This window comes from Halictus rubicundus, chromosome 2 (genome assembly GCF_050948215.1).
Source record: "Halictus rubicundus isolate RS-2024b chromosome 2, iyHalRubi1_principal, whole genome shotgun sequence".
NCBI classification, from domain to species: Eukaryota; Metazoa; Arthropoda; class Insecta; order Hymenoptera; family Halictidae; genus Halictus; species Halictus rubicundus.
The window spans coordinates 13921606-13942567 of NC_135150.1; the positions used below are offsets into that span (position 1 = coordinate 13921606).

The 20962-nt window shown below is 42.4% G+C and overlaps 1 protein-coding gene across 6 annotated transcripts in view; it reads left to right on the forward strand.

Annotated features, from left to right (window-relative positions):
* LOC143365352 (protein FAM135A) overlaps positions 1–20962 on the forward strand; it is a 57143-nt gene that overhangs the window by 16050 nt on the left and 20131 nt on the right. For all 6 annotated transcript variants that reach the window (XM_076805449.1, XM_076805453.1, XM_076805450.1 and 3 more), the window contains exons 2-3: positions 19401–19658; positions 19885–19961. In XM_076805449.1, coding sequence (XP_076661564.1) covers positions 19582–19658; positions 19885–19961 — 154 coding nt within the window. In that variant the 5' untranslated portion in view covers positions 19401–19581. The remainder of the gene's footprint in view (positions 1–19400; positions 19659–19884; positions 19962–20962) is intronic.

Genomic DNA, 20962 nt, shown 5'->3' on the forward strand with positions numbered 1-20962 from the left:
GTGTTGTACGATATGATATTGTAGGGCAGTCGGATTTTTTGCACCGCGTTATATCGAAGTGTTCTCGGAATACCGTGTTATGGGAGGGTCGAGCGTGCCCGTACGTGCGTCGATTCGCAGTTTGCGATGCAGGCTCGGGGCTAGCAGATAAGAAATGCTTTCCCTTCGGCCGTCCTTGAAGACACGAGGCCGAGCATGGTCCCGCCCCTCGGTACGGATAGAAGTGTCTAGACGTCTGACCAAATACGCGCGCTTCTCCTGCCAAGAGGTGGAGCAGAACCGGCGCGGCAGCCAGGCGGACAGTGATGAGCCGCTTAAAAGATAATTCCGGCTAGTTTGATGAACCCCGCCGGGGGAACAAAGTTTTTCACCGCCGGGAGCGTCTTCAGAAAACAGCTCGACTGGCTGCCGGCAATCTGCGACGCGAGGCCGGCGTATCAATCGCGTTCCTTCGAGCAACCTTGGCGAGTTCTCTTCGGATTGCTACCCCGGCGCAATCGAGGATTCGTTAGGGTAATTAGAAGCGAAAGAAACAGACGCCAGAAGACTGCAATAATAAATCTCTCGCGGATCTCCGTGGGAGAGTTCGAGCAGACTTTCCGTTGGTTGCGTGCGCCCTTGCTCTGTACGATGAATTACGAAAATTAGATTTGTCGAGTGGATTACTGTTTGTTCACTGATGAGGAGAAATTGCGCTATCGGTTAATGTTTATTTGAAACGCTTTTTCGTTGGGTTCGTAACGAGTAGATTGCGGATTTTGCGCACTCGTCGCCAAAATTAGTTAATCGAATTGAAAACAGTGAAACTATTCTGAGAATTAAAAAATATTGTACTTATTAAAATGCTGAAGAGAAGAAATAAATAGTCCCTGTATCTTGTAATAAATACAGCAAATTTTCATTTATCATACGTATCATAATTATTAATCCTTAGCACTCGAATGGCGACTGTAAGGCGTCACTAAAAGTTGCTGTATCATTATTAAAAATATTTCTTACATTATTAAATTTGTTTGTATTTAATAAATTACAAATATTCTAGGTCGGAAGAAATCTTTCGTTTTGGAGTTAGAATAGCTTCGAGTGCAAAGGGTTAATTGATGAAATCAATTTTTTATTCGATTACCGCTTTCTGGAATTCATGTGGAACATTTTTATTTCACATTAAGGTCTAGTAATGAGTTTCTGAATTGGTGTGGTCTAGAGTACGTTGTGAATTTTTGTCGATCTTAAATGGTTTTAGGTTAGAGTTGTGTGGAAGGTTCTTTGGCGAGGTCGCGAACGAGTAGTTAATTCGTTTTTGATTTAGGAGGGAACACAAATCGATGCGGAAGGTTCTGTAGCTTTGGAAAAACACGGTTCTCGAGTGTTATGTAAGTTTTTAGAGCGCATAAACCGGTATATACTGACGTATTAACGTTCTCGGAATACAAACTAGTTTCATAAAGCCTGTTTTTGGCAAGGCACCGCGCCCTATCCGATCAATCGAAAGAGAAAAAAAGTCGGAAGCCGCTGCCAACTCCAAAAAATCTTGCGAACACTACGTCATGAAATGTCGCTCCGGGAGAGATAATCAGCGCTGCTATTACGAACAATAAAAGCAACACATTCGTCCTTATCAAACTGCTCCTTGGCCCGTTTCGGCGTATTTCCTCCACCCAAGGCAACTGTTTATCGCTAGACTGCGGACGCGTTTTTGGCAAAAATAGGAGAGCGTAATTTCGAACAGTGAAACGAGATTACAACAATTTAAGGGTATCAATACGATTCTTACAACATCGTAAAACCAGAATAGAGAGAAATCAATTCTAGTCTTGCAAACGATTTTTATTTCGCGCAAAGATCCGCAGTCTACTTATCATTGAAAATAAATGCATCAACAAGTTCGACAATTGCTCGGCAAAAATTCAAGATCACGCACACTCGCCACTTGCGATCACCAATGAAATAAACGATATCGAAAGCGCAGAAGTTAAAACATGCATTCGCGATCGTTCGTCGTTAAAAATCCAAGCGCTCGTTAGATGAGCACGCGAACGCGGCGTTGAAAGGGAAAAAGTCAAATACTTCGAACAATGAAATATTTACGCCTGGCGAACAATTAGTCGAGAACAATTGGTCCTGCTAAATCGCAAGACTCTCGTCGGAAATCTGAACTCTAAGCTTCGCGTTAATAAATTGGAGAGAGAGAGAGAGAGGGGGGCGGCAGAATGCGGGGCCGCGTATCGTTTTCCGCGCTCCGGAATTAATTACTCTAACCGAGTCTTTCCCGACAGCGCCCATTAAAACGCGAAACGCGTGTCGCCGTTCTTAACGAAGGCAATTTCGACGACGTTCGCCGCGGCTTTATCCCGCGTCGCAAGGAGCAAATCCTCGACAATGAGGTGAAACGGGTTGACCGGGCGGCGAACGTTTTCGAATGGCTGTTCAAAATAAAAGTTCCGGAAGACCGAGGTTCGGTCTCGAAGTTTCCCGACGGCGCAGGTAAGGTGTGGGATAAATGCGACGTGCGATCGTCAGCGGAAAAAGATTGGAGGGATTCCTCCGTTGCCCTCGTTGGCCCCCATTACTTGAAACACTGGGATTTATCTCCTATTATTTTCTTCACAGCCACAGTTATTAGATCTTCTTCGTCCACAATTTTCTGGTAGAAAAGGAGAGCCCATACTTTTTGTGTTGCTACAGTTACTTTACCGCTTCAGTACCGATAACAGAAGAATAAAATCGTTTTTTCATTTGAAAGAAATGAAATACCATTCGCTCTGTTTGAAATTTTCGTCACCGGCCCGACTCGTTATTACAAGACAACGGGTTAACATTAAAAACTACCTGACAAATCAAAATGACCAGCTTTTAAAATTTTTTCTTACGATAATTGACGTTGTACAAATATTTTTCTTTATTCGAACACATATTATAATATGAACAAATTCAGATCTTGTTAATATTATAAAGTGATATGTATTTAGTACTTGGTTGTTTGACAGTCGCTCGAATCGCAATATTTTTTAATAATGTATTCAACAGAATTCGTATTTTCAATAAATATGTCCTTGCAATTTTTCGCAAATGATCTATGTAAGACAAAAATATGTGTGTGATTATAAATAAGAATTTCATGGATGAAAAACTTGATAAAATACACACACCGAGGGAAAGTATCCAAGAATATTTTTTAATAATAATAAAGGCAGCGAGAAAACTTTGCAGCAACGGTGTAACGATATAGGAAGTAAATATGGACACGGCGTGACCTGCAATGGCGACTGGGTGTCTCTATATATTTAGATTGAAGCACATAAATGATAACGTTTACACATATTCGACATCATTACGTTCATCGGCATGTAATGGAGATATTGAAACAAATATTAACCGTTTCTGAGAAGGCAAATATGCTGATTGTTGTCAGATTTATCCACAAGTATCAGTGGCACTTAGGTCTTCTTAGTTATGAGGAAAAATATAATAATAACCCCTATAATATTTATAATATTTATATTTTATTAAGTTTATAATTTATAATATGTATTAACACTTTACAGAGCACTAAAAGTGACTATTTTACATTACATTATAAAAACAACAAGAATGTGCTGCCCAAATTTTTAGCCATTTTTTTAATGACATATACCCAACGAAATAAATTTCTTGAATAATTCCTCATGGATGTATCTGTAGAATTTTAATAATTGTAAATTGAAAATATTAGAACCCGTCATTTTCCCGTAAGTGTTAAAAGTATGTTTCGAACATCGATAAAAATATCGCCATAGTGCTACAACGTTCTCATATCCTTTCCCGTGTTTATTAAAAATTCGAACAAAACATTTGATCAAAGAGCGATGAAACAAATGCGAACGCGTGACGGTCGAACCCGATGAAACTTGCACGGTCGAGCAGAGTGATTCCCGTGCGAAGTAAAAACGTGTCGCAGAAGTCCGAAGACATAGTCTGCGACCTAATACCGCGTCAATGGCGTCCGTGTCCGCGTTTTTCGCCGGAGGCTGAAAGAAGCCTCGAAGTTCTTGCTCTCGGGCGGTGAATGCTTCGCTGGAAATTGCGGCTCGCGAGAACGCGGTCGCGTGACACGCGGCTGATTGAACGGAAGCGTTCCCCTTCCGGCAAAGGTCAGAGGTTGAAAGTTCGGGGAAACGACCGGGAGGGGGTCAAAGACGTTAACTATTGAGCGGCATTGTACGGGGGTGGCGCAGGGCTTGAAGGGCTTGATCCGCTCTCCCTCCCCCTCTCTCCCTCTTTCTTTGGTACTTTCGCGACAAAACTCGTTTTCAGCTCGTCGTTTTTTTTTTTTATTGCCAACAGAATTGCGCGCCTCTCTCGAACAAAGAGACGCAAACGAGCTGTTTGGCTTTTCCATGCCCGCACACCTGCCTTGGCGTGATCTGTCCCGGCAACTAACTCCGATACCGTGTCTCACGGAACGTTTTTATCGTTCGCAATAACAGGCCCGGACCCCCTAGGTCCAAATGGAAAAACGAGTCGGCTAAACACAGAGCGCTCTACGCTCTTTCAACAACTCCAATCGAGTCAAACGTTTACTCCATTACTTAGCTACGGCCTTTTGTTCCAACGTTCTGCAAATTGCCGTGTTATCGCGGGTCACGTTGGATCAAAGCTGACGGCCTGTTCGCGCTGGTAAATGCCCGATGAAGATTTCAACGGATCGAGGAACTGAAACGTCGGGATTCGTACACGATTCTCGGTTAGAAGTCACCGATTTTATTTCTTCATTTTCATTGAACCGTTTTATTCGTAATGATATATTAGGGGTACCCACAAGTAATCAATTATTTGCAAAGAATTCGTTTCGCATTTACTTCTGTACCGATCGTTGAAGAGGAAACACGTATTCTTTTACAGTTTTCGGTAAAGCAGCCTGTCTTCAAAATATTCTAAAAACTATAATCTTTTTTACAACCCTGTAATAAAATGACGGCGTCCGTACCTTCCGAGGATCATATTCGTCATTGCATACTTTTTCATTTTCATGCGGGACTTAATGCAACGGTAACAACAAAGAAAATTTGCGATGTTTATGGAGATGTATTGAAGGTCAACGAGTGTCAACGTTGGTTCAGAAGGTATTTAAGAAAAAAAAACATTCACTTCTGTAGAAGATGTAAGGAGGCACCTTGAGTCATATTTTCCTTCACGAACCCTGGATTTCTATAAGAGGGGAATTGGAAATTTCCTGTCCTTGATAATAATGGAGATTATATAATAAATTAAGAAATAAAAACCTGAATTTACTACAAAGTTTGTTTCAGATTTCAAAATAATCGATTACCTATGGGTCCCCCAAATATTGTAGACAAATACGTCAAATTATGACAGGGTTATAGAGAATTAAAAATCTTACAGCATCTGAAATAGGAGGCGGAGGAATTTTCATGTTAGGTATAGAACGCATTAAGGTAACCGAGATTTTTATTAAAAGTTTTACAGAAATAAACACTGTCTGCATTAAACTGCAGTGAACTACGTAGCCACTTGTTCATTTTTTCGATAATTTTCATAAGTCGAAAGTAATAAAACAGTATTGTACTCGTTACCAGCGAAATAAAAACAATTAGGTATCGACAGAGGTGAATCGGAATCGTTCGTCGAACGACCGTTCAAATCATAAAGAATCAGCACCTCGGATTATCGACGAAGCTTCGACATTCGAGCCGGTGCGGAATTCAAGTAAAGCCGCGTAAGTTGAATTGCAGATAGGCGAGGGAGAAAATCGTTGAAAGCCGATCGAGCAATCGTACACCGTGATAAATATTCTTCGCGTTATTAACTGTCGATCGATCGTAGGAGGGAGGGAGAGAGAGAGTGAGAGAGTGGCTGGCTGTTGGGAATCGTTGTCCGACTACGTGAAATTGTGAGATTACAGGGATTGCATCGTCGCGATACCAGCCCCCTTATATTACAGCCTGGCGACGGAGGCCGATGAACGGTTGACGGCATTCAATTAATGGAGCAGTGTTATTTGTAGCTCTCCAGCGACTTGTAATACTTCGAGGAAAATTAACGGGCACGGTGGGAGCCCTAATATTTCGGGAAAGTCGCGTTATCGATTTTCCAATTATTTTTCGTGCACTTGGAACGATTTAAGCCTCTGTGGAGAAATTTCGCCTCTGTGGCAGTAAAAGAATTATTACTCTTAAATATTGCTATACAAATATTTAGTGAACGCAACACTGTATCTTTCGGTTGATTTTTGTTTTTTCTTCTTCAGCACACAATTTTATTTCATTGGGGAAATAGATTTATTCATCGAAAAATGTACTGGAAATAATTCTCAAACTTTGAAGTCATAAAAGTCTTTGTTAACAAAAAGTAGTAAAGAAAATAACGAGTCTCCTTACTTAAACAAACAATACCGTGCATTTTCATTAAACACGTTCTTTCCTTCGTTTGTTTCTTCTATTAGCTCTTCAGTAAATAATTTTCTTTACTAAAACACACTAGAAATAATTCTCAAAGGGTTAATATTAAATGAAATGTAGATTTGCAGGTACAATTTGAACATATAAATATGTATTATATTATTCGCTTTTATAAGGAAAAGAAATTTTGTTATTTAGACGAACAACACACCCGCCGCGCACTGTACAAAAAAATAATTTTCACAAAGTAAAGCTAGTCTCTGTTCCATTCTCAAAAGTTTCCCTTGTGCGTTTCAACCTTTATACGGAGTTTCTTCGGCTCACGGCATTGAAATAAGAATATGCATTTATGTAAGGTGTTATACATTATGAAACGGTAATCTCGTAAAATATTTTTATACGTGATATAACTGCCGGAAAGCTTTCGTCTGACATTTCGTCTGTTATAGTGATTCTTTCGAGCTTGAAAAGGAAATAAAATGTTATGCGTTATGAAATCAACGACGAAGCCAGTGATGATCATAATGTCGCTGGGAATAGTTGCAATTAGTCGTCGAAACGATCGATAAATTGTTGACATGTTCGCCAATCTGTTCGCTCACTATAGCGCCCCGTGTCAGTAGCAATTTCCAGAAAATTAATATGGCGACCAATGAAATCAGTTCTTGGTATTCATTCCATAATTATGTGTTTGCAATTACATTTCTATAATTATATGTCTAGAGTTACGTGTCTACAATTATGTTTCTATAATTATGTTTCTACAATTATGTTTCTATAATTATGTTTCTACAATTATGTTTCAACAATTATGTTTCAACAATTATGTCCCTATAATTATGTCCCTATAATTATATCTACAATTATGTATCTATAGTTCTGCTTTTTAAAATACACATTTTTGTAGAATATCCTGAAAGCATAATATGAAGAGTATACTTCTGATCTTCATATAAATATAAATTTTCATTAGTCAATGTATAGAACATGGAATAAAAAAATTTTCTTCGCCCTATTAGAGGTTGCATTACATTCTGAAGAAGACAAAGATCTCATTCAATTTTCTTAACACTAAACCTACCAAGCATTAACAGTATCTAGTAAATATTGCTTTATAAAAATGGCAATATTTATAATTTTCAATACAATAAATGCTCGGACAAGGAAATTTATTCTACTATTTTCCATAAATCAATTTTTATAGTTTCAATAATTCTAGAATATAAAGCCGGTCATTTTGACCGTGGTAGGTTTAGTGTTAAAGACACCATAAATGCATAAAATCCGCAGTCTAACAATAATTCAAAATATATTTAACAGATAAAAGTGTTTCTTCGATGTACTTGCTTAAAGAATTCGTATATGTCACGTTTATTAGTAATGGTTAGATGGTTTGCTAACATGAATAAACATTACTTTTTTTTTCGTTATTATATTTAAAAATGTACCTATTGCTGATAACCATGTCGACTTCTTGTCACATCTTAACCCTCAACGGACCAATGCCGCCATATAAGCGGCATGGCACTTTTACTTACTGGGTCCAATGCCGCGTATATGGCGGCAAAAATCATTTTAATATTTTTATCACTCTCACTGTTGTCATATTTACACGATGAATGCGTTCATCGCGTAAAGCATTGTGCCAGGTCACTTCTGTGAATTTGTTTCCGCTTGTTACCTATGTTCCGTTATCTTTTGCCGTTTTTGTCTACGCACACTTCTGTCCTCTTCGCATGCAAATTCAATCTTATTTTGATTTCGCAAGGAAACGTGAGCGTTCCCGGAGTTACTTTACCCAATTGCGTATATTATATTTTAGTTTGTTAATAAATTTTCACTAAAATGTAAATATTTCCCTTTCTATACCTGATATAAAAATGCTGAGTCCACAGTTTCTCTTCGTATGAAAAATAGCTTGGACCTGGTAGGAAGTAAACTTGAAATACTTCCGGACCGTTACGGGTTAAATTCTTGAAACTACGTTCTCGAGAAAATGAATGGACGGTCTAATAAATCGACTGCAGATTTTACGTATTTATGACGCAATTTGAAACTGTTAAAAAAATCTATAAGAAATAGAAATGTTAGAATTCTAGAATTCTAAAAGAATTGAATGACTCTAATGTGTTTCCGTGAATCTTCAGGGGCGACGTGTGCGTAGGCGAATAACACAAACCGGCCGTATCCCGGAGGTAATCAGGGAGTGGGGGGGGGGTCGGTTCGCCATTGCCGCGCGACACGGAATCGCAAATATTTCAAGAACTCGGCTCCCGGTTCCCATCCGGCCGAATAGAAAACGAAGGTCGTCCCACCGGCCGTCCGGCTGTCGACCCCGTCACACTGTCCGCGCCCACGAAAATTCGTCCGAAAACGAAACGCTAATCAATACGAAATTTCAATCTTCCCCGTCCCTCGTCGTCCGACTGTGTTCCACCCCTCCCGAGGGGTTGTTCGTTGCTCGTGCTTCCGTTCCGATTCGATTCTGGCCGACCTTCCGGCTGGTCTTCATCCCCCGAGTCGCTCGGCCAAGTCGAGGGGCCAGAACCGGGGGCAGTCGTTATCGTCGATTACGACGCAAATAAACCCCGAAGGCTGTTCAGGGTCGGCACCGTCGCTCGGCTGTTAACGGGTCGTGGTCTCGTTGTCGGCCTTGCTCGTTTTAGTGAAGCCGCCGCGCACCGGGAAGACGATTGTTACGTCTCGACGAGGGGTGAGTCGTTCGCGCTCTCAACCGAGTGCAATAATATTGTTCTTCTCGTTCTTCTTACGCCGCTGTTTTTCTCGTTTCGTTACCGCCGAGCAGAAAATCCACCTGCGCCGCCATTCGTCTCGCCGACGCGCGTAATTTTGCGTTCGGGCTGCCACGACGCCGGCGGCCTGCTCTTCGCAAATATTTCTCGCTGCAACTCCTCGGCAGCTTTTCTTTTATTTATGAGAAGCCCTGCTCCCCGCTGTAGAATTCTGTTTGCTTTCGTGGACGCGATACGTTGTTACCTTCTCTGCAGCCTTTTAACGCAGTTTCTACGAAATTCCTCTTGATCCCTTATTCTTCTTCGTTCCTTATAATATTTATTTCTATTATTCGTATTCGTGCAAGTTCTTTTATCCTTTGCTTTTAACGTACGTGTATACGTATGAATACGGGGACGATTTTTTTAACTACCTTCTATGGTTTTGGAACCCAGTCTTTGTGTAATGTGTGTTGTGCCTATCGATTCTCTGTATTAAATACTTCCCAGATATAATTGTAATATGTATGTTATATGTCATGATTAGACTGCGGATTTTATGCATTTATGACAAAACTGAGTAGGTGTAATCGAAGACAGTAAAAACATTAGAAGATTTTAAAGATACTGTTATATTATTTCCAATCTATTAGACATATTAAGAAAGAAAATTAATTTCTATTTCACTGCAGTTTCTTGCAATTCAGACAGAAAATGTTCATTTTGCATAAACATCCGCAGTCTAGTCATGGTATCCAATGAATGGCAGATTTTGTACCATGTACACTTAAAAACATTAATCTTATAATTCCTGATTACACTCGCCTGACAACTTTTACGATTTTTCTGTTCATTCCTGAAGTTTTCTCAAAACATTTTGTAGAGAACACTGCTTACAAATATTTTTGTCACTCATTCAATTCTATAGCCTTCTTTTTAAATATTTCTGTTGCTCCTTCAATAATTTGATAAAAAATAATCCCATCACTCGTTCAATTTACACCCTTCCTTTTGTACCTCGATTTTTCTAGTCTTATGTCAAATATATTTCCGTTGTTATGTATTGCTGGAAAGATTTAGGTGGTGATGACTATTCTGATCATCTTCGAGCCACCAAATAAGATTTCCAAGTGTCGCAGAACGATCGACTTGCCATATGCAGGAAAGATCGATTGGAGCGTCTATTTTCGACGATGTTCGTAGATGTTTCTTTCGCGACAAGGAGCCGATGTAATCGCAAGCCCGAAATAACACCGACAACAGATTCCAACGATCTTTATATGTCACCTCGGACATTTCCCTAGCCGCAGCAGGTCCGGTTAAATTAAGTATGAACGGCTATAAATAAAACTCCCACGATATTTTTCGAAGCGACCGACCGGACCCCGGGCGATCGAACTGTTTTCTGCACGTGCACGAAGCACGGGTTCTTCGCCTGCCGGCGCAGATTCTGTTGAAACTTCAATGAAGATCGGACGGTGTCCGGTTGTAAACGTAAATCTCGAAGAAGGTCTCTTGACTGAGCTTCGTATTTTCCCCTTGTCCTATTTTTACTCCGTTCTATTTTTAAATTAATTCTACAGGGAATGCTATTCTACAATTTCTTTACAATCGATAGTCACCGATCAGCACTTAGCGTTGACCACTTTTTAATTTGTTCTGAAACGAACTGGAAACTTCTACATTCTTCGACAGTGTAAGAGAAAAAATTGTTACTCATTTCTCTTGGTTGAAGCTTTCCAGTTTTATTTTCAGCTTCAGTCAGATTGCGATTAAAATTTTTTACATAATCACGATAATATACTTTCAGAAGAAGCATTTTTGGAAAAATCGACGTTTTCAACGCTTCGCAAGTGTATATAACAACTCGAACCGCTGTGCGCAGAGTCTCCGGAGCTTTCGATGAACGGCGAAATTGAATTCCACGCTTTTGCAGCGTTCGTCGAGACCTCTCGAAACTCAAAGACCGCGCGAGTCATTTTCGGGGCGCGGTTTCGCGAATTCCGCCGCCTCTGGTTCCAAGCAATTCTCATCGGGAACGAATGCTTCTCCGTCGTTCCGAAGCGGTGGCAATGGTATTTCTAGAACCGAGGCCGACGCACCGTGGCCCAGTTTAGCGGCACTAGTCGTTTCTGGCCTACATCGGCCGTCGTGTACTTACGCGATACGATTCGAGGCCGTGAAAACCGTTTTTCCTGGCGGAGAACCGCTGTTAGGATTCGCTGCGGGCTCGAAATAATTCATTCGATGACGGATCGTGCGGATTCGCTCATCCGGAAACCTAACTCAATCGCTTGCGAACCGGCTGACGCGCGGAAATCGTCGCTGCATCTTCCTCGCGATATCAAGGCCACGATTCTTCGATTCCGGGTTAAAACGATCGAAACGATTATCCCATAATTCTTAAAAGCCCGTGTTCCAAGACTTTTTCATGAATTCGCCTACAGCAATTTCAATTGTGAACCAACAAGTCACTTCCAGTCACGTCATCTGAGAATTTCGTTTCAAAATGCAAAAGAAAATGTCTAAGCTTCCTTTTGGTACAGTACAATTACTGAAAATACTATTAATAGGATACCGGTGGGTAAAGTGTTAATATACAGTCAGTCACATGATTGATGGCACACACTTTAAGTCAGAATAATATTTTTATGGATGGACCAACCGAATACAGTTTTTCTGCCAAGCTAGGTGAACTAGTTTAGTAGATCATGTGTAATCAACATTTTGGGAAAATTGTGTCTAGTCTGAAGTACGAAAAAAAAAAATAGTAAAACTTGCTTTTCACAACTGTTTCATTTCGGCTTGTAGCGGAATTTCCAAAAAATTTGCTTGTAGATTCACGTAAGCTATGCTAAAAATTTCATCGGATCAAGAAACTTATAGTTCAATGATAGAATATGTTAATTACAATGATGGTTGCTTTGGTGAAGATTTATTTATTATTAATTATTTTTAACACATATCATGTCTAGTCCAGGTTAAGTAACACTTAACTGGTGCCCAGAGTCCTAAAAACAATGGACCCATTGTGCCCAAAGAGACGACCCTCCAACACGATTTCAGACCTTCAGACCTTCCTCCCAGAACGTTGTGCCGGATCGAGAGTTAATTCTATGAAAATATCAAATTGTAAAGGGGTTAAGGCTCTTCCAAGTCCTTCGGAAATCCCCGGTGCCCGGACAGCAAGAATAATACAATGCTGAAGGGGTTGAAGCTCGTCCAAGTCTCCTCATTGTCAAAGCGACGATTTTCGGCGACCTAAACGCAAAGCTCGTAAATGTTGCGCATAGTTGAGGCTCTTCCAAGTACTCTTATTAATATTCGGGCGTCCTTTAAAATAGAACGGCTTGTTTAAACGGACTTCTTTCGGGAGCAGTTGCAAAAATTAATTCACTGCTGTCACGGGGGAAATACAGTCGCTGTTTGCAAGGTATTGTTCTTTCTCCCAAAACCGAAGGCTTTGTTATAGCAAACTATTTCCAATATCTTAACCCGTCGCGGTCCAACGTGTTCCCTCTCGTTTGCTTCAGAATTTGCTACAAAATGGCGCAGTCAATTTCCACGGATAGCTCCACTATCCCATTTAGAACAGTTGTCCTCGTGTGCCATATAATCGTGACATTATTGGTGCATATAATGAGAGTCAATGAAATAAGGGACTATCGACGCAAACGTCGAACCCTAACCCAAACGTGAAACGTGAAACCCTAACCCTAACCCTAACCCATTTAGAACAGTTGTCCTCGTGTACCTTATAATCGTGACATTATTGGTGCATATAATGAGAGTCAATAAAATAAGGGACTATCGACGCAAACGTCGATGTCTGGCTCGACGTAGGACCGCAAAGGGTTAGAACATGGTCGTCTACAAAGAGTCAAAGAAGTTCCCCCATCTCAAAGGGTGTCCGAATATTAACAAGAGTCACTCGGCAGGTCCGATTGCGAATTCTGGTCGCGGACGTACCGCGGAGAACCATAAAGGGTTTGCGACCCCGGCTCGTCCCTCGAAGGGAGCGAGACTTCTTTGACGTTGCGCCACGTACAAAAGAAAAATACGTATCTAGGAAAGGGTTCAAAAGGTTCTCGTAGTCCTCGAGAATTCCGAGACAAACATCTCTGTTTACCAAGGGGAAGGAGGAACACGCACACAGAGATAGATAGATAGAGAGAGAGAGAGAGAGAGAGAGAGAGAGAGAGAGAGAGAAGATGTACAGAAGACACACGAGAGACTGCGGCAGGGCGGTAGAGGTCGTCGGCGGTCCGAGCTTTTTTCCACGGCAGCCAGAGGGCTTGGAGATGTTTTCCGTCCACTAGGAACAAGACAGGGTAAAGTTTAAGTGGTGGAAGGCTCTGCGCGGAAAGCTTCCGCGAGACCGGAAATGAAAATTCCCGGCGAAGCCCCCGGGGACTTCGACGACTCTTCGGGCTGAAAGCGGTCTTGCCTCGCGCCACTGTCAAGGACGCGCGAAGGCCGCGTGCTCTGCACGCTTCCTCGAGAGAAGATCAACGACCCAGCGTACGCACTCAGAGCACGAGAGGGTGCAACGAGGAGAGGCCGAAAAGAGAGAGAGAGAGAGAGAGAGAGAGAGAGAGAGAGAGAGAAAAGAGAGAGAGAGAGAGGGGCGGGACTGTGACAAGAACGGCACTCCTTGGCGCGTGGCGTCGCGCGAGCAAGGGCGGAACGGAACACGGGCCGCTTCTGCTTCAGCTTCGGCTTCTGCTCCGCTTCTGCTCCGCTCCTGCTCCTCGTCTTTGACCACTTTCAGGGGCTCTCGCGTATAATCTAGTTTCGTCGCCTGACAGCAGAGCGTCGAGAGACAGACGAGGCGTCGTGTCACGGACGCGTCTCGCTCAAAGTGCATTGAATCACTTACCCCGGAAAGAGGAGCTGCTGCTGCTGCTGCTGCTGCCATCCTCGCTGTTTTGTTATCACTAAAGGTGCAGATGCACTAGCAAGTACAGCGATGCCAAAACACGTGTCCATACTCCACGAGTTATCCCCACCAATCGTTGCAAGTACTCGCTCGATGCCCGACCGCGATGCGTTAACGATACTATTTCCGGTAGAATGTGCAAACTGCCCTAAAATGCGGGAGAAAGTCCGTTTCCTAGATATCCTCGAAACAAAAAAATTCTATACGGTTAGTTGACTCTTTGTAGCGTAATGTGTTATCTAAATCTTAAAATGACCGATAGCTAAAATTATTATTTACAAGTTTGCTGTTCCTCTAATCTGACTAATTTCTCATGGAGCAAAGTGTACTGAATATGCATCTGAACTGTACCAAATTTAATTTTTATATTATGCGCATCTTTGGATTCATATGTAACCAAGTATTTTCCATTTTCATTATTAATTTTAATACCTGTCCAGCAGAGCGCAGCAGTCATTTTGGTATCATTTCAAAGGGTAAAGCCTTGCCTGTAATATAAAAGAACAATTCGCTGCTACTGAGGTACCTAGAGAGATTTTTATTATTAACGATTATTAATATAATGGTTATTAACCTCTTTACGTCACTATAGTGACTTCCGTGGAAAGCATCAATTTGAACGGCACGAACCACTATAGTGGCTTTTGTGCCATCCGCGGCAAGGCGCGGCGTACTTAAGAGTTTAATAATTCATTTTTATTATCAATTATAATGAACAAAGCTAGAATAGTTGTCACCGTTTTCTGGCTATATATCCGGACATTACTGGCTATGTTTCTTGCGCGAGCGAATTTCATGGCGTACGTAAACACGTTTAATATAATGTCCACCAAGCCGGGTCGACTGTCTCAGACGTATTTACACATGAGACTCGCCCACTGGAGAAACGTAGCATGTTACTCGCTATTGTACTCGCGACGTAGGGTACGATCTGGTCGACGATCCCGTGGGATCAACGATGAATCTTCTTTCGAGTCCTGTGTTTTATTGTACGGTTGTCGCTGGTTGGTTTATTTTGGACGTATCTTTTTCTGCGGCGACAAGATTGGACGGGGCCATTAATCTTGACGTGGCGCTCGTCCAAAGGTTGTGACTGCGGAGGAGAGCGAGAGTTTGTCGGTCGGTTTGGAATTGCCTGATAAGGCGGAACGACCAATTTATTGTTTTTTAATTGTCGCGAGGCCTAGAGGAGATTCGTGGGCAGGAGACTGAAGGATTCGAAAAGACATTTAGGACTCTACGGACTCTAAAGACATTTTTGTTTCGCATCTCGAAAGAACGCGTGGTTCATTTATAATTTCGCGGTTTAATTGCCGTACGATTTAATGTAAACGGGGATGAGGTTCATTTCTCTCAAGTAGGGGTTTGTGGAGCTTAATAAATAAAACAGCAAGAATCATTTATCTCTAGAGAATTCGACGTTCGACACGGTAACGTGGTCAATGGAAACGTCGATGTTCTCTCCAGGAAAATTCAATTAAAAACCCGGCGGTGATTTCGTTAACTTTTCCCCCGAAGATTGCGAACGACGGGGCGTTCGATCGGTACCGTTAAATTCGATTTCGGCAGCGAGCCGGCGCAGCGCAAACAAACAAAAATGATGTCTGGAATGGACGAAATGCTCGAGCGTCGACGAGCGCGGAAGCGGTGCTCGCCTCGTCGGAGCGGTGCTTCAACTTCCGGCGAAGCACGAGTGGATAAAGGTGTATTGTGCGCTGCTCGTGTCACGGGCCGAGTTCTCTCTCTCTCTCTCTCTCTCTCTCTCTCTCTCACTCTTCTTTTTTTTTTGTTTTTATTCTTCCGCCTCTACGACGACAAATAGGCCCCGGGAGTCGCAGTTACGAAGTTTTTTAACGATCGTCGTGACCGCTCGCGACACAGCCTTTCTCCTCAGGGTGAGAATCATCGGCCGGGGTTAAGAGGTTAGGTATTCTTGCTTTGAACCTTCGAAAAATCAATCTCATCGCCTTCTCTTCAAACACTTGCACTACGATTTGTTTTCAGTGATTAGAACCAATAGCTGTACAAAATAGAATTTTATTTGGGTTTTAAGGGAATTAATAATATATATTATAAAAAGATAAGACGATTGGAAGTAACCAAAACGAAAGTACCGCCATCGATAATAGTTACTAATGATCAGAAAAATTTTAACCAAAAATCGTTCAAAGCATTACAGTGGTTACTCGATATGTCCACAACACGGCGATGGACATATATCGGATAGGAGACACTATTCTCTGATCCACGCCGAACGTAGAGCGAAGCTCTAGAGGCCTCGGTTGCCCAGGAATATGTACATATACCAATTCTTGTCTCACAAATTTTAGAATCTTGTTCATAACAATTATGGTCTCCGGTATCACAGAAAGACTAACGTGTCTACAAAAAGTACCATCAAAAATATCTCTATAAAAGTTAATAAATAGTTTTCTCGAAATCTAATTTTTTGTGTCGCCATAAATCCAGTTATCCTGCATGTTCGCGTCAACGAAAACTTGAAAGATCCGTCATTTTGTGTCAAAAACCGGAACCCCTGAACAGCCCGGAACTTTCGGAAGTCGGGCCGCGGTGAAATTGTTGAAGAGCCGGAGAGGACCGGGGGACGAGCGGAGACGTGCCGGGGAAACTAACTTTATCCCCGAATTCGCGGGATTGAATCGTTTGGAAACGGGGATTGTCCCATTTCGAGCATCCTCTAATTAAAATTATGGCCGGGGTGACTCGCCGGAATGAATGCAATTGGAATTAGCGTTGATCGACCGCCGAGAGAATTCGGCTTTTCAGTTTGTTGCGCCGCGCCGTTCAGAGGCACAGTCTCCGTAATGTTGTTCAATTACGATTAAACGGTCGTGCGCACCCTTTTCTCCCGTGACTTTCGAGAAATGAAATCAAACGCATGTGTAGCTAGAGCTCGAGCGGGCGGCTGCTTGAAAATGTTAGGGGTACCCATAAGTAATCGATTGTTTGCAAAGAATTTGTTTTGCCTTTAGTTCTGTACCGATCGTTGAAGAGGAAACGCGTATTCTTTTACAGTTTTCGGTAAAGCAGCCTGTGTTCAAAATATTCTAGAAAGTATAATTTTTTTTTTACTAGCCTGTAATAAAATGGCGGCGTCCGTACCTTCCGAGGATCGTATTCGTCATTGCATACTTTTTCATTTTAATGCGGGAGTTAATGCAACGGTAACAACAAAGAAAATTTGCGATGTTTATGGAGATGCATTGAAGGTCAACAAGTGTCAACGTTGGTTCAGAAGGTTTGCTGCTGGTGATTATGATCTCTCGGACAGGCCTCGAAGTGGACGACCAGTTCAATTTGATAATGACACCCTAAAATCACTAGTGGAAGCTGATCAAAAATTAAGTATACAAGCATTATCGAGAACCCTTGGGTCCACATGGTCAACTATACAAAGGCACCTACACGAAGTGGGAAAGGCATATAGGCAAGGAATATGGGTACCGCATCAATTATCTCAGACAAACAAGAATATTCGTCGATCAATTTGCACTTCATTGCTATCCAGATTTCGTAGAGATCAATTTCTTAGCAGAATCGTTACCGGAGATGAAAAATGGATTCTTTATGATAACATAAAGCGTTCCAAGCAATGGCTTTCTGCAAATCAAACCGCAATATCAACCCCTAAACCTAGCTTATCGCTTAGAAAAGTGTTACTGTGCATTTTTTGGGACTGTCGTGGCATAATTCACTTTGAGTTGTTGAAACCTGGAGAAACAGTTACTGCTGAGTTGTATTGTCAGCAATTACAACTGCTGTATTCAGAACTATTGAAAAAGAGGGCATCTTTAGTCCACAGAACAGGTGTAATACTGCAAATTGACAATGGCCGGTCCCATATAACGAAACTCACTCAGGAAAAAATCAAAGATATTGCTTCCTCTGACTATCATCTTTTCACATCTCTGGAGCATTATTTAAGAAATAAAACATTCACTTCTATAGAAGATGTAAGGAGGCACCTTGAATCATATTTTGCTTGACGAACTCTGGATTTCTATAAGTGGGGGGTTGAAAATTTGCAGGAAAGATCGCAAACTGTCCTTGATAATGATGGAGATTATATAATAAATTAAGAAATCAAATCTTGAATTTACTACAAAGTTTGTTTTAGATTTCAAAATAATTGATTACTTCTGGGCCCCCCTAATGGAACAGCAGTAGGCACTCTCCGTTGTGTCTCATTAGGGAAATTGCTCGATCGTCGAATCGCCCAGGACAATCGGCATTAAAGACACGTACCGCGCAGATAGAAATAATTTCATCTACGAATTAGTTGAAAGCATTCGTGCGTACAAGAAACAGGATTTTCGAGTGAATTTATGCGAAACAACCGTGCAACCCGAGGCAGCCAGCTTAACGTCAACATGCCCGGGCAGACAGGAGGTTATTTTGTATGGAAACAAGTCGAGGATGGAGCATAAAAGCATCTGCACCTCTCGGGCGCACGGGTACGCGAGCATCGCAAGGAGCGGCACACTAAATGTTGTATTTTTGAATTATTTTTATGCAAAATAACCCGCCGGCTGCACCATCTATTCTGAAGCACCCGGCACAGCGTTCCGCGAATTTCCAACAAGTTTCCATTAGCCGTAACTCGTTAAAAATTCCTGTTAACCCAATTTTCAATTCTCCTCCTCCTTCCCCCACCTCTCGCGTAGATCGCTCCCGTGAATGAACACTTGAGTCACATGATTGCTAAATTTGGTATTCGCAAATTGTTATTTTATCCTGCACATGTTAAGAATATTACTTTTTCAGCTCTTATTCGTCTTTTTGCAAATCAAATTCGCCCTTTCACCTTTTTGTAAATCAAATTCGTCTTTTAGATGTCGTTTTTTGAGATTTTATAAAAATTTTATTTCGGAATAATACAAACGTTATGTTTGGATATGTTTTTGCTAACGTGGCTCAAGAAAACCAATTTGTAGAAGAACTTGAGATGCAAACGAATAAATTTAATTTACAAAAAGGTGAATTTGATCTGCGGAAGGGTGTAACGTGAATTCTCGATATATGTCAACAACACGGGTCTCGCTGGCGTCAAGTATCGTGCAGGAGACATACCCGAGCCGTGTTATGTTTACACTCCTCGTAGCCCGTCACAGGGTATACCCCCCGGTAGTGAGGATAATTTCGCGACGTTTATCATCCAGGCCTTGGCGACATATATAGAAAAATCACTGTATTCGGTTTGCAAAAGGGTGAATAAAACCAGCGAAAGAGTTAATTTGAGGTGGGAAGAAGCTGTATTGACTGGTCAGGTGACTTCACCTTGGATTGACATTGGCACAACGATTGTTTTAGGGTGGCCGCGACGCTGAGGTGTTCGTCCAGGATGGGAGGAACGAGCCGAGAATCTCGGCCAGGACCTAACCAGTCTACGCTCGTGAATCCTCGCGGCAGAAGCTGGTCTTCGCGCGATTAAGAGTAGCTCCGAAGGAGGCCGGAAAGGGAGAGGGTGGTTCTTGGCATCGCGGGGATCGAGATGAGCGATCTACAGGCCACTCTCGAGTTCTCCCTCGAGCTTTGCAAGTTCTACAATGTCGACCTGTTCCAGCGTGGGTAAGCGGATCCGGCTTTGCCACGCTTTGCTAAATGCAACCCGGGGGAGAGAGCGAGAGAGAAAGAGAGAGAGAGAGAGAGAGAGAGCGAGGCCAGAGCCCTGGCGATCAGAACCCTGGGCTTTCTGCTCTGCTCCGCTCCGCTCTGCTCCGCTCGGTTTGGCTCGGCTCCGCCTCGTAATTGCGAGGGCTTAGCCGGGGCTCATCGACGATTTCCAATTTCGCAGGTATTACCAGATTCGAACCGCCCTACGAGTGTCGCCGAAACTCCCTGTTAAGGTGGAGGTTAACCAGCTGCGGAACCGTGAGTGCACGCTTACTCTTACTTTGTTAACGTCACCCCGATCCTAACTATTCCAACCTGATGTGATCGTTAGACCGCGGATCTTTATGCAGATTAAAAATTGTCGGTACCAACAGCAACAGGCAAAGTCTTTCTTTCTCTCGTCATCTAAACACATTATCCACCGGCGATTACAGTGAACTCTCGATACATGTCAACGACACGGGTCTTGTCAGCGTCATGTATCGTCGAGGAGACATACCCGAGCCGTGTTATGTTTACACTTCTCGGCGTCCGACGCCTCTCGAGCTTGGTGGCCCCTCACGGGGTATATTCCGCGGTAGTGGGGATAATTCCGCGACATTTATCATCCAAGTCTTAGCGACATATATAGAGAAATCACTGTATTTCGTAATTTTTGCAAGTCTACGGTCAATGGATAGGGATTTTTTTATATATCCTTCAGTAGCAATAGCAATTTTATTATTTTCTTTATTATCTGCATAAAATCAGGGAAGAATTGTGCACCTCCGAGAAGCATCGATGCGATGAAAATTATTATAGAAGCGAGAGTCCTCGGGATAATGCCTCCGAGAGCGCTCGCAGAGTTCCTATTTCCTAATTTGATTAATAGCCGGAAGACAGGCTAGGAACGACTGTTTGCTCGAGAGAAAGAAACCCCGTCGAAGGTAGTGTGTTCTCCGTGAATCGCATCCGGTTCGGGGTAACTCGCGTCGCGTGTCCAGCGATCCTCTGAACTTCCTTGCGCCCTGAAAACCGGGGGTGGAAAGTTTCTGGTACATTGCACTCGTCTCGCCAGAGAAAACTCCGAGCTGAATTCACTTACCGGCTCTCAGTTAGACAACGGCAAACTAGTTCAAACCGAACTGCACTCCGACAGCGATAGCATTAGAAAGTTCGAGGAACGATTCTCCGACTAGCAGACATTTCTGCGCCGCGAACCAGTTACCACTCGATCGACGACGACGACAACGACAACGACGACGGCTACGGTTAAAAAA